Raw genomic sequence first — 12,910 nt, forward strand, 5'->3', positions numbered from 1 at the left:
ACCATTCATGACACAACAGTATGATGAATTATTTTAGGACGAAAATATTAAAGAGGGCATAACGAAAAGAATGTTTTGTAAATCTTAGTTTTATTATCTTAGTTTTATAGTGAAAATTGATACTGACGGCAACTGTGGTTTTGCTAAAACGTATTTTAAAAGCTAGTTTAGAATTACACAAGCATGAAGCTTATGTTCAACCCTGTGTGAAATTTAAATGTAAATTTGTAAATTAAGGAAAGATTATTAGAGACGCAATGATTCGCGAAATATATTTTCTAGTGGTGCGCTATAACGTCTCTGCTATAATTATTTCCCTTTGAAACTTCCTGTCGCGCAGGAGCACCTAGCCTAGCAACCGTTGCTGCAGGACACAGTTATAAGCAATCAGCGGGAATATTCAGGTGTATATTTTTCTCTTTTACTCTGTTGTTGTCACTTTGCAGGTATTTCGCAGGAGGAGAAGGTAGTTGAGATATTATTAATACTTTTCTTTTCCCAGTTGTTTTATGTAAAGCTTCACTATTCTGAAATATAATTGGAGAAAGTTACGCTCATAGTTGGCCCAGGTCGCACTGCGAGTGCGAAGTTTCACCCATTTTCAACAACATAAGATATTCTAACTGTCGTTAGTCCAATGTATCCTATGTATATGTACTCATGTAGTATTTTGTTATTTAACTATTAACAGCAATGCTTGCGAAGGTTAGAGGGTAACTTTGTGAGTGGATTAACTCTATTAATACTACTATGTATAGCTTTGCATACTTTGCAAAGCCCAACAAACAATATAAGTGGGAACTTCCCATAAACGACCTAACAGATTTTCACGTAATCCATTGTTAGTTGGTAATTGCATATACTGTTGACCGTAATTAATTGCGTCTCTAATCATGAAATATACGTGAAAATTAAGTAAAACGAACGTATCAGCAAAGGCATTGTGCACCCAGCATGTTGACTCATTCATTACATTGCTTTAACCAAATGTCTGGAATGGTATGTGTTCTAATTAGGCCACATCTTTGTATATAATGATCTTTGCAGGTAAGAAAGGAGCATTTGACAATAATAATGTACATTTAGCAACCTAAGGTTTACATACAGTTGCCAGAAATCCAAAATTTGGATGCTCACTTATCACTTTGATATTAGGATATGATGATGACACTTTCAATTCTGATTCAGATACGCTTGACCACGTGAGCCAGTCGTCTATCAACTGATTGACCATGGGTCAGGCTCTACAGAGAGCAGCACAGTGGACATCTGCCCGAGATGGTTCCGGCGGAAAGCTTGAGTTCACTCCAACGAATGAAGAGCTGCTGCACACAATCCTCCAGTTTGTTGAAGGATTTAGTGGTAAAAGTCCAGAGGAAGCCAAACTCGTATTCAAGAAGCCTTTCACATGGAAAACATCTCTACTGCCATCACAATTCTCGTCAGGAGCATATGTTGAAAAGTAGGCATCAGTTATTAATGCAGCTATTATTTACCCCTCTTATATGATCCTTTTCTTATTCATCATCTGTTTCTTTTGTAGTGATGTGAAAAGTGAACATCATATTCAAGATTACTCCACTTATATGTTATAGGGAAGTGCATTCACATTTGGTAGGACACAAACAGAGATCAAACAACCTGGGTAGACAGTCTATCCACTAGACCATGATAGCAATCCCCATTCTTTCTATATTCATAATGAAATTTTTGAAGAGAAAGTGTGGTCCAGTCCTTTACACTTTTGTGATCAACATGATTCAAACAGGGCTTGAATGCTTGAATTTGATTTAAATTTTGAAAAAGTACCCTTGACTTTTGGCCTTCAAAACACAAAAATCATCATTTAACATCATGTATGTTGAATTGCATCCCTACCATTATGCATCTTCTTTCACAGAGGTGAAGACTTGGAGTCAGATGCAAAGGGGAAGGATGGCCAAGCCCTGTTTCAGCTGAAGAAGCTAGCCAAAGATAAGTATGAGGTCAGCGTGATGTCTTTGGAACAGACAGAGAACATTCTCAGGTCAGCTGGTGACAAGAAGATGGTGGAACTCAGAGGCTGTTTAGAGGGTAAGCTACATTTATTCAGAACTTTCTAGGGGCTGCAACTAATATGATGCGTGTCATGAATATTGGGTAACGAATATGAATAATTATTCATGAATACAATATTGTAGTTAAGTGATTGATGTACAATGTGGAACACCTATGTTGACAGTTTTGATTTGTCACAGCAATAACCAGTGATCTCATGACACTCAAATTTGGTATGTAATAGTTATAGATGACAGTACCATGTGCGGCCTTGGCAAACTAACATGACTTGCGCTACTGCAAGGCTAGTACATATTCAATTCTTGCATATGTCACTTTCCAAAAGGACACAAGGGTTCAAGTAAAACATGCTCCCTTAACAAATCGTAAATATTCGCTTTATTCGGTTCTGGATACCACGAATAACGAATTGAATTCATGAAGGGCTACGGTTCAATTCACCGAATATGCGAATGAATCGTTACAGCCTTAGTACTTTCAGATAAATATTTTGCATGAGAAAGTAATTTGTTATGAGTCCTCAAAGGTTGATGTCTTTGTAACGAATCCACTTTTGCCCACTTACACAAATCAAGCTTAGCACTACAACCGTTTTAGAAGTTTGTGTTAGAGTATGATCAACTATGATGACTTGGGGTTTCTTTTGTTGGTTCATGGCATCAAATGATTTAAGAGTACATCTATTTTTTTCAAGGTACCAATTTCAGAATGAAATCAATAACATAACTTATCATTCTGTCCCACATGTACCAGTAATATGACATTATTACAAGTTAAAATGTAGATGTTGTGTTTGAAATTAAATTTAAGCATGAAAATCAAGCAGCCTCTGTCACAAAACTAGCGTTAAAGGTTTATGGGGGCAGTGGGGGTGGCCTAGTGGTTAAAGCGTTCGCTCGTCACGCTGAAGATCTGGGTTCGATTCCCCACATGGGTACAATGTGTGAAGCCCATTTCTGGTGTACCCCACCGTGATATAGCTGGAATATTGATAAAAGCGGCGTAAAACTAAACTCACTCACTCACTCACTATGGGTCCGCTGTTTCAAATACCAGAGGAGCAAATGTCAAGGACCCCAGTAGCTCTTTTCTTCAAACACTTTGTTTGATGTTAATTCATGGTTTTAGGGTATTTGAGGAACCTAATGGTTCCATCACCCACTGAAGGCCCAGGTTTGATTCTCTACATGTGCAAAGCCCTCCCCACCCCTCCATGTGAAACAACCAAGTTTTGAAAAGCAAAGTTTGAAACTATAGCAGTCAAAGTTAATACTTCAATGTCTGGGACAGTGGGTAGCCTAGGGGTTAAAGCATTCACTCGTCACGCCAAAGAGCTGGGTTCGAATACCCACATGGGTACATTGTGTGAAGCCCATTTGTGGTGTCCCCCTGTCATGATATTGCTGGAATTTTGCAGGAATGTTGCTAAAAGCGGCGTAAAACCAAACTCACTCTCTTCAGTGTCTACAATGGCCTCATTTTTGGCCTATTTTACAGTTATAGTAAGAGGTTAAAGCTACAAGCAGTTACCTACCTGTCTACAAGGGTTTGTCCAAAAGAAATGTACGAGGTGATGTAATGATTAACAGTGACACCCAATGGAAGATCTGTTCACACTAACTCCCAAAAATGGTTGAGACCAATAGATGATTATTTTTGTGTTTTGTTCAGCTAACCGCGACCCCGTTGTCAACATGCTGGGGGAGAGGTTCGCTACAGTGGAGGGGGATGACAACTCCATCTTCCGTTACATGGAGGAGATCACCAAGGAGATCGAACAGGCTGCACGAGCAGGTACCGAGGCAGAGGGAGACACCTCGAAGATGTCCGAGGTGGAGGAGAAGAAGATTGTTCTGAGACTGAGATTGAAACTCTTGAGACTTGACGAACAACTTCTTAATCAGAGCATTCAGAAGATCTCAAGGTAAGCAATGCAGGCAAAGTGTTATATTTGGGGAAAATACTGTTGTCCTTCTGGTAGTGTTACACAGGATAATTTACGAGTGGATCTATATTTCACAAAGTACCAATTTCAAAATGAAATCAACAACAGAACGTAACAATGTTAAGTTACATAAAGTTGCTCTAGGCAATAAGCAAAATGTTGTTATCCATAAAGTCATATGCTTTAGTATTGGCTCACCAACTTCTAGAATGCTGATCAAACGATTTGTGTTACAAACGATTTCACACCATGTTCTGGTGGCAGGCAAAACAGGTAAAGGCATCAGAAATTGATTACTTTGAAATATATATTTTTCTTACGTTTTTAGGTATTTTAACATTGAATTCAATGCAATATGAGAAGTATTGAGCCCTTATTCCCTTTATTGTATATGTCAAAATCAAAATATGCGACAAAGAATTCCATTATCAGTGTACTCTGTCATACAGACCCTGAAACTATATACTCAATACAGCCCATGCAAGTCTAGAACATGTGGCAAATCTAGGTTGTTATTTTTTATGAATATAATTTAGGAACTATATTTTCTGTAAATAAGTTCATTTCAGAGACAAGATGTTAGTCTGTTATCAGATTAAAATGTGTCAAGTGAATAAACAATCAACTTGACATACTTTTATGCTCAGCTTGGGATGGTGGGATAGTCTAGTGGTTAAAAGCACCAGCTCGTAACACTGAAAACCCGGGTTCAATTACCCACATGGGCACAATGTGTGAAGCCCTCTTTGCAATATTGCTGAAATATTGCTTAAAAGCAACGTTAAAACATACTCATGATCATCAACATCATCATCTTTAAGCTCAGCTGTACCACCTGCTTTATACAATGGCACCCTATTCAGAGGCTGATATTAGGCCCCAATTCAGCAGTAACGTCAGTAAAAATTGCCAAATTGGATTTTGTCATTTCTCAATACATATCAATATTGTTACTAATACAATCACTAATTATGGTTTTATAGAGGTGACCTGAATTTCATAAATAAAATAATAAAACCAATAAAGGTGAACAGGATTTGATGCTCAGTTACACTGATGTCTCTGAATTTCGTGAGTGAGTTGGGTTTTACGCCTCACTCAGCAATATTCCAGGTATATGTCCGTGGTCTGTAAATAATCAGGTCTGGACCAGACAATTCAGTGATCAACAGTATGAGCATCGATCTGCGCAATTGGGATACAAAGACATGTGTCAACCAAGTCAGCGAGCCTGACCACCCGATCCCGTTGGTCGCCTCTTACGACAAGCATGGGTTACTGAAGGCCAATATTCTAACCCGGACCTTTGCGGGTCCTCTGAATTTAGGAAATTTAAAAACATAATGATGTTCCCATATGAATCCTAGAAAGGTTCCTGAGGGTTGTGCTGAATTAATTGTAACTTTTGTAAACAGTGATTTCCTACAGCCAGTAGGCCTATTTGATAGCCTGCAAGTGGTCTACCTTTTTATCAAAGCAAAGTATTTTAGGTGTTGTGGATATTTGAATCTGAACGTGCTCATGTTGGTACATTAACTATTTAAATATTTAACTAGTTTTTAGATTATACTTAGCATTGCTTTGTTTGTGTTGAATATAGTTTCTTGAAAGAAATTTCACATTATCCTTTGTATTTAGACAATCAATAATGCACAGACAGATATTTGCCTCAGTTGTATCCCAAAAGATATTTGGAAGAATGTTTTTAGTTTTGAATAGGAATCGATGTAAAATCCAAAAATCTTTTTAAATTAATAAATTTTCAGTTTTCAGCTATTAGTTAGGTAACAATTATTATTAAATATGATAGCTTCCTGACACATTTTGAATCAAAACTAATTATATATATTATTCTCACTTTTTGAAAAATAATGAATTTTGATGCCTAAAACCTTGACCCAACAACACTGAAGTATATCAGACTCTTAAAAAATACACGACTCTAAGTATTTCTTATTTCCCCATTTTTTGTACATTGTCTCATGATTTAAATGATATGTTTGAAATCCAACTCCTACCCCTGCTTCCAACAGCAAGCCCAAAGGCCACACCGCCTTTCCAGCAGAACTGTCTTTATGACGTAATCGGAAAATCGCACATGAAATGGAACTCTTGGAATTCACAATTTTCTGAACCTGCTCTGACCTGCCATCATCGACTCTGAATCAAATTATAGCCGCACTAATCTAGATTATCTCTCTCAAAACAATCAAAGAGTATCATCTTACTATCAACATGCCCGGGGAGAATACCTCCTACAAGCCGCAGCTTTCTCAACATGTGCCTCAACTAATGCCAAACCTAAATATGACCATCTATTACGCTTTGTTCTGATTGTCAGAGAATTTAGACATCATCCTTATGCGGGAATATAAAAATTTTAAATCTGGCATCTAAACAAATCCAGAGTTTGAATTGTGTAAATTTAGTTCCCTTTCCCTGGGATTAATTTGTCTCCCAACTTGTGTGTTATAATGAGGCAGGTGGGGAGTAGTGTATGCGTGCGTACACATCTGATCCGAATTAAGGCTTTACAATAAAAGACGAAGGATGTGATATCGGTAATACTGCACCAATGGGGAGAATCAAACTGCAGCGTGTACCAACTTCTAGTAGTGTATTTTCACAAGTGCAGTGAAGAATTTTCGATCTAATCGTAATTTCTACCAGGCAGGCGAAGCAGCCCAAATGCTGAGGTGTATTAGCATGGTGGCAGGGTACATCCCTACGGAGAATTAGGCACAGGTGAAATCGCTTCACGATTCTCCGATTGATAACGACGTGCTATTGTCTGGCGAGGCTTGTTTTCTCGGAATGCCCACACACACATGCAGCAAGTAATGTGCGGATGTCGTGTGAAACACTCCAATTATTTGCCGACATATCTAACCAAATTCGCTCAATCTCAGTTGCACGTTTTTGACGTAATCAATGACAGGGGTGCGGTTTTACAAAAAAACTTTGATCTTTTCGCTGTTTGTTTGTTTTTTAACAAGTGCATCATATCGTTGAAGCTAATGAACTCTGCACTGACTTGTCAAATATTTTGTCAAGAATTTAAGTCCTGTATCCTTTGTTTTTGTAAATTTAAAAAGTATTTCAAGCATTAAGGACAAACATTGTATTCTTAACCTTTTTTTTGAATGACTTTTTGTGAGAAGAAAGATTTCACTGTCAAATGTAGTGTTCAAATTATCAATTGTAACAAAATAAAACTTATTTAATTTTGAGCAAGCTGTTAAAACATGACACTTTGTCATTCTGAGGAAATATATAACATATATCAGTGTGCAAAATAACCACTGGCCAGCTAGCCTGTGGCCAGTAAAAATCCAGTCGGGCCTGTAACTGTTGAATTTTCATGGGGTCATATCACTCCATCCAATTTGTTGTGATACACTTTTAAATCATGCAAGATTATGGCCACTGAATATTACCACTGAATGTTTTTGGTGTCTTATTGAGACCAGTATAGGTGAGTATAGCGACCTGCTGTAATCTGACATCCCCAAAACAGGCTCCTGTGAGTCTGTGGTGGTAATGAGTGAGTGAGTTAGTTAGTTTTACGCCACTTTTAGCAATATTCCAGCAATATCACAGCGGGAGACACCAGAAATGGGCTTCACACATTGTACCCATGTGGGGAATCCAACCTGGGTCTTCGGTGTGACGAGTGAATGCTTTATCCACTAGGCTACTGCTCCTTGATGGTAATAAAATAGCTTAAACAACACATGTATCTCATATATGAACCATCATGTCTGCTGAATCATGATTATGTCAAAGGAAAGCGCAAAGTGAAACAGGATGATGATGATGATGATTCCACTGTCACTAAGAGGCTTCAAACTTATTTCCGTGTGAAGGAATAATCAGAAAAGAATCCAATGTCTGATATTAAAAATTAACCATTTACCTGTGTATCTCTTCCAGTGAGACACGTTTGACACCACCAATGGTTGACGGTGAAGTCAGCATCCTTCAACAGCTGTCCGGAGAAGATGAGGAGAAGTCAGTCCTAGAAAGCATCAGCTACTACGGTGAGATAACCTTACTATCGTTGACATTGATATTCTGCTTGTCAATATGACATTGTCACGTTGCTAGTATATGATCGGACGCGTTCAGGGAATTGATTTATCATAAGCAAATCTGTGGTAAATTCTTGAACTGTATGCATATAAATTATTGATATGATACATGTGTTTGTTCAGTAACTATAGTAACCATGACAGATCTAGGTTGTTTTCTCTCAAGAAATGTTGGATACTTATCGATTTCATAGAATTACTTTACAGAGTTAATATCTTCAAAACAAATTCCTTTCCAAAATTGAAGTTCAGCTGAGAATTATAATCTCATCATATTGCAATATGTGTTTTTACAAACAACATATTAAGATGATGCCTATTTGTCACAAGCAAAATATATCAATTTATTACGAAAAAAAACATATGAGATTTAATCAGCATTTCTGTCTTAATTCGCATTGGTTTCATATTTATTTGATTTACCTTAAGGATGCTTTGATGTTCATGCTTAATTTCGATCACTGCTTTTATCCAAAAATGCCTATCTTCCTATATTAACAATCCTAATAGGGATCATCATTTATCAATGTTCCTGAATGAGTGCAGAATTGTGGCTTGGTTATTGGATTAACAGGTTTCTTGACTGACGAGGTTCAACTGTAAAGATGTTGTTCAATAGATGACCTATTATCTGTATTTTTTATATGTTTTTCAGGTGACACATTTGTCTTTAAGAATGGTTGCCGGGCACAGCCATGGCGTCAGTTGCATGGTGACATCTGCTTCCTGGAGGTCAAATGTCATGACCTTGACAAGCCACTCTACATCACTGCCAACACAATTGGCTACTACCTGAATAATGTAAATTTCCAAACTTTTCATTTCATTTCTTAGGAGCCATGTTTAGATTTAAACCAAAATTTAATGATATATTTATTTTAAGACATGTTCAATACTATGATTTTCTGTTATATATATTTCAAGGGGAAGTTCATGTCAAATTCCAGCATTATTAACTTCTACAGAAATGTTCCTGGTTTAAGTCAGTTTTGGTATGTGATATACAGGGGATTTTTTCCATATTTTAGTGACAGACGTAAAAAGATCAATATCTTGTCATGACTCATATTTCAGAGATCCTCATCCCCATGTCAACTCTCAACATTTTCAACTTAATGAATTATGCACAGAAAAAACCTTGGAGCTGCTGATGCTGAGAATTTATGATGTTAATCTCTCAAATCTCTTGCAGGGGCCAGACAAGGATAAGCCTGGTCAGATCGACTACGAACGCCCAGAGCAGGACATCTTCCGCGATCTTGTCACACTTCTCAAAGCTAAAAGTAGTCGCTTCGCTGAAATGATTGAAAAGCAGGTGGGTCGAGAGCGCATTAGCAGCAGGTGCTGAATTATTGTTTCAGCTTCAGATAAATAAACACATCAATAGCTGCACGTTACTGGCATGTAGATGAAAATCTACAATTTCACAGGGAAGACGTATTGTTGGATACTCTGCCAATACAGCCTTATAGTAGGACGACTACAAAAGAATGTTGAATGATGCTGTCTCGAAAGCTTTGTAGGCTTGTTTGAGCCAATTTCACTGCTGAATTGATAATTGAGTTCAGTTCGGAGTTTAAAACACCTACAAAGAGTGCAGATATATTTCTGTTTATTTTTGTGTGATTTTTTTCGTGCATGCTGTTGAAAATAACATATGGCAACCCCGTCTTTTCAATATTGGAGTAATGCAGAGAGTGAAAGAAAAATGTTTGTAAACCATGCAAGTAGTGGTAGGAAAATAGTGTTTTGTTTTGCTAATGTTAAGCGAGTAGCATTAAGTAGGGATCAAACTGAACCATGTGTGACACAACGCCCCGACATTGCTACTGTCTTGTTGGAGTGTGTTGGTGTGTATCTTGTAACTTTTGCATAGCCAGCAGTTTCACACCCACTCAGAATGCCTCAGAACGTTGTTTTCCTTTTTAGGAGCTCTGCTGAGATCTTTCTCACAATTAGAGACTGTTACAATGCCATTTGTTAATATATGGTCTCAAAGTGAAACTGTAATTTTCGAATTGAAATTCCTTTTCAAGAGGAATTTCGATCTTGGTACAGTATATCGAATCATAATGTTTTTCACTGCCTACAGAAATTCCAACTTTGTTTGTACATATTTGAAAAGGAGGATAATAGTTATTGCATTAAAGTCCAAGTAATTTTAATTTTACAGTTTCTCTTTGAAATCTTATTACAAATTGCACAAACTTAGTCACATGTAATTTTTAGCTTAAATTGCCTCATTACCTTTTAAGGAATTTGTTTTACTACCTTTTATGGGGGTATAAAACAGGATGGCATTTAATGTGTCTTGTTAAATATAGAATACTGTTACTAATTTTGTTTTGTGATATTCTCGTCATCATATCACGTTTTCCAGTAATTTATCAAATTGTGTTCCAGCCTAACAAAGTCTCAGATTTCAAAGTTATCATACTTCAAGAAAACAATTTTCCATTAGGCCACAAAGAATTAATTGTTACATTTTCATCCAAGTTTATAAAAGATTGTCTGTCATTGTATGTTTTAAATAAGTTTTTTAAAGAACAAATTAATGCAGGCAACTACATTAATTGTCGACAGGTTTGATTCTCACACAGCAGTAATTTTTCAGTGAGGGGGAGTATTTTGTGTTAAATTCAGGATGTAATGGAAAAAAAAGTAATCACATACAGATATTTAGGAACAATAAGATGATATGAGGCAGGGTTTTAGTAATGGTGTTCAGGATTGAAAATCAAAGAATTGATTTATTATGGCAGTTTGGCTCAGTGGACGTTAAACTATGTTTTGGCAGTGTGGTAGACTAGTGATTAATGTCTTCACTCATCATATGAAAGTCTTGGGTTGATTCCCTTTACGGGATACAACAGGCTAGAGAACCTTGGGTCTACATATATTCTTTTATAGGAATGTCATTTCTTAATTACTAGTTTGATGTAATATGACTAAATAATTCAAGTGTCACTTTTAATTTTAATGTTGCTAATTTAATTATATATTTCCTATTCAATATTATATTGCTGATTTACTTTATTATTGTTGATTTCATTTGATGTTGCTGCTATTATTTTAGGAGTTCGCTCTTCGTGTGGACACCCGAGATGACCGTCACTATGACATGTCCCAAGAGAAGCGTGACGAGGAGGATGGTGATGCTACTCATCGGACAGAACAGAACTGGCAACAGCGGACCTCCCATCAGGATAAGGACAAGCAAAACAAGCAGAGTAGACAGCAGAAGAAGAAGCTTGAACCATCACTTAAGTGGAAAGCCCTGGGTGTTGAGGAGTACAAAGAGTGAGTGGATTGTTGCAGTTTTATCTGTTGTCAATGTAGAAACATTGATTCTGTTTGACGCAGTAGTTTCATTGACTCAGTTTCTTAATGGTTTCATTGACTTAGTTTCTGACTGCTTTTACTAACTCAGTTTCTTGACTTAGTTTCTGACTGCTTTTACTAACTTACTTAGTTTCTGACTGCTTTTACTAACTCAGTTTCTGACTACTGTCACTGACTCTTTTTTCTGAGTAGTTTCAGTGATTCAGTGTCTGACTTGTTTCAGTGACACAGTGTCTGAATGGTTTAACTGACTTACATTTTGACTAGTTTTTTTTTTTACTTGATTTTCAATTCCGTTACACCTCTGTCAAAATATAAATGCCCCAGATTTTCACTGCCATATTATCGGTTAGGGCCCAATACAAATAGATTGATGCTAAATATAGCCATCCAATCAAAATTACAGAGAGAAACAAAGGTCCTCTTATAAATGTGTCTATGGTATATAAACATAGAAGGGAGATAACCCTGACAACTGATGAGGGGTGACATCTGTGGTAGTTTCCTTCATTGTACAGTGTTTAGTAGTGGTGGTCCGATTAACTGAAATAATCGAAGATTGATCGCAGTGACTAAACGACCAAGCAATCGATCATGTTTTCTCATAATCGAATACAAACAATTCTGAAACACCTTTTGCATTAACAATATTTTTCACAAGGTTGGTTTTGTCTGTTACATTTCATGAGCACTACAAGCTCGGTCCAAGTCATGATTGAATTTATCTTAAAGACCCCAAGAAATTTATGTTCCTAACATACTAGTCATCCTTTAAAGATGTGAAATTTGCGGAAAAAACAACCAAAGAACTACAAGTTTTTTTCTTTATGTTTTTGTGCAAACAGGAAAATTTCATAAATGACGCTAACCAATTATTTTCGATGATTGATCAGTTGTAATGAACCAATCATCAATTATGATATTTTAACCAATTCCCAACACTAGTCTTTAGGGTGTGCTGTGATCAATGCTCAGGGAGGAATAGGGTGTGATAAGCATGCTGGTCCACCAGACAAACATAAAACAAGTACTGGAATTGTACAATCGAGATGGTCAAATGGGTTTGAAGAAAGGGAAGTCATGCTTATATTGTTTATTTAAACCAGAAAGAAATTACGCTTCATGAATTTTCGAAGGATGTTTTGCAATCATCAAACAAATTAATTATGTGTGGGACAGTTCTGTTGTGTAAGAAGCCAACTGTAGCAAGAAATCCAAATTGTAAGACTGATTTGTGTACATCAGGAGGAACTTGTCATCTTTTTTCACGGATGCCCCATCACTCAGCACTGCAAGATACTATATAGAGGTGCCCTTTAGGCAGGCTAGAAATGTGTGAATATGGGTTCAAATCCCAGTTTGTGCTGATTTTGTTCCTAGGTTTCTCAGCGCCATACTCATACATGTGCGTTTCACCAAAGTGTAAGCGTCAAAGAGTTGTATCCCTTCATGCTTTTCTCCCACACCAAACTAA

The 12,910-nt window shown here is 37.0% G+C and overlaps 1 protein-coding gene across 2 annotated transcripts in view; it reads left to right on the forward strand.

Moving 5' to 3' along the window:
• Positions 1–323: 323 nt before the first annotated feature.
• The window catches only part of LOC124264141 (outer dynein arm-docking complex subunit 2-like), a 61,862-nt gene continuing 49,275 nt past the window's right edge, over positions 324–12,910 (forward strand). Inside the window, exons 1-8 of one of the 2 annotated variants that reach the window (XM_046698876.1) lie at positions 324–404; positions 1,189–1,462; positions 1,901–2,073; positions 3,730–3,982; positions 7,937–8,043; positions 8,750–8,895; positions 9,287–9,409; positions 11,171–11,394. In XM_046698876.1, coding sequence (XP_046554832.1) covers positions 1,233–1,462; positions 1,901–2,073; positions 3,730–3,982; positions 7,937–8,043; positions 8,750–8,895; positions 9,287–9,409; positions 11,171–11,394 — 1,256 coding nt within the window. In that variant the 5' untranslated portion in view covers positions 324–404; positions 1,189–1,232. Of the gene's footprint in view, positions 467–1,188; positions 1,463–1,900; positions 2,074–3,729; positions 3,983–7,936; positions 8,044–8,749; positions 8,896–9,286; positions 9,410–11,170; positions 11,395–12,910 lie in introns of both variants that reach the window. The other variant, XM_046698875.1, reaches the window with a different exon arrangement.

Source organism: Haliotis rubra, unplaced genomic scaffold, assembly GCF_003918875.1.
Source record: "Haliotis rubra isolate DU_JTF1 unplaced genomic scaffold, ASM391887v1 Scf91, whole genome shotgun sequence".
NCBI lineage: Eukaryota > Metazoa > Mollusca > Gastropoda > Lepetellida > Haliotidae > Haliotis > Haliotis rubra.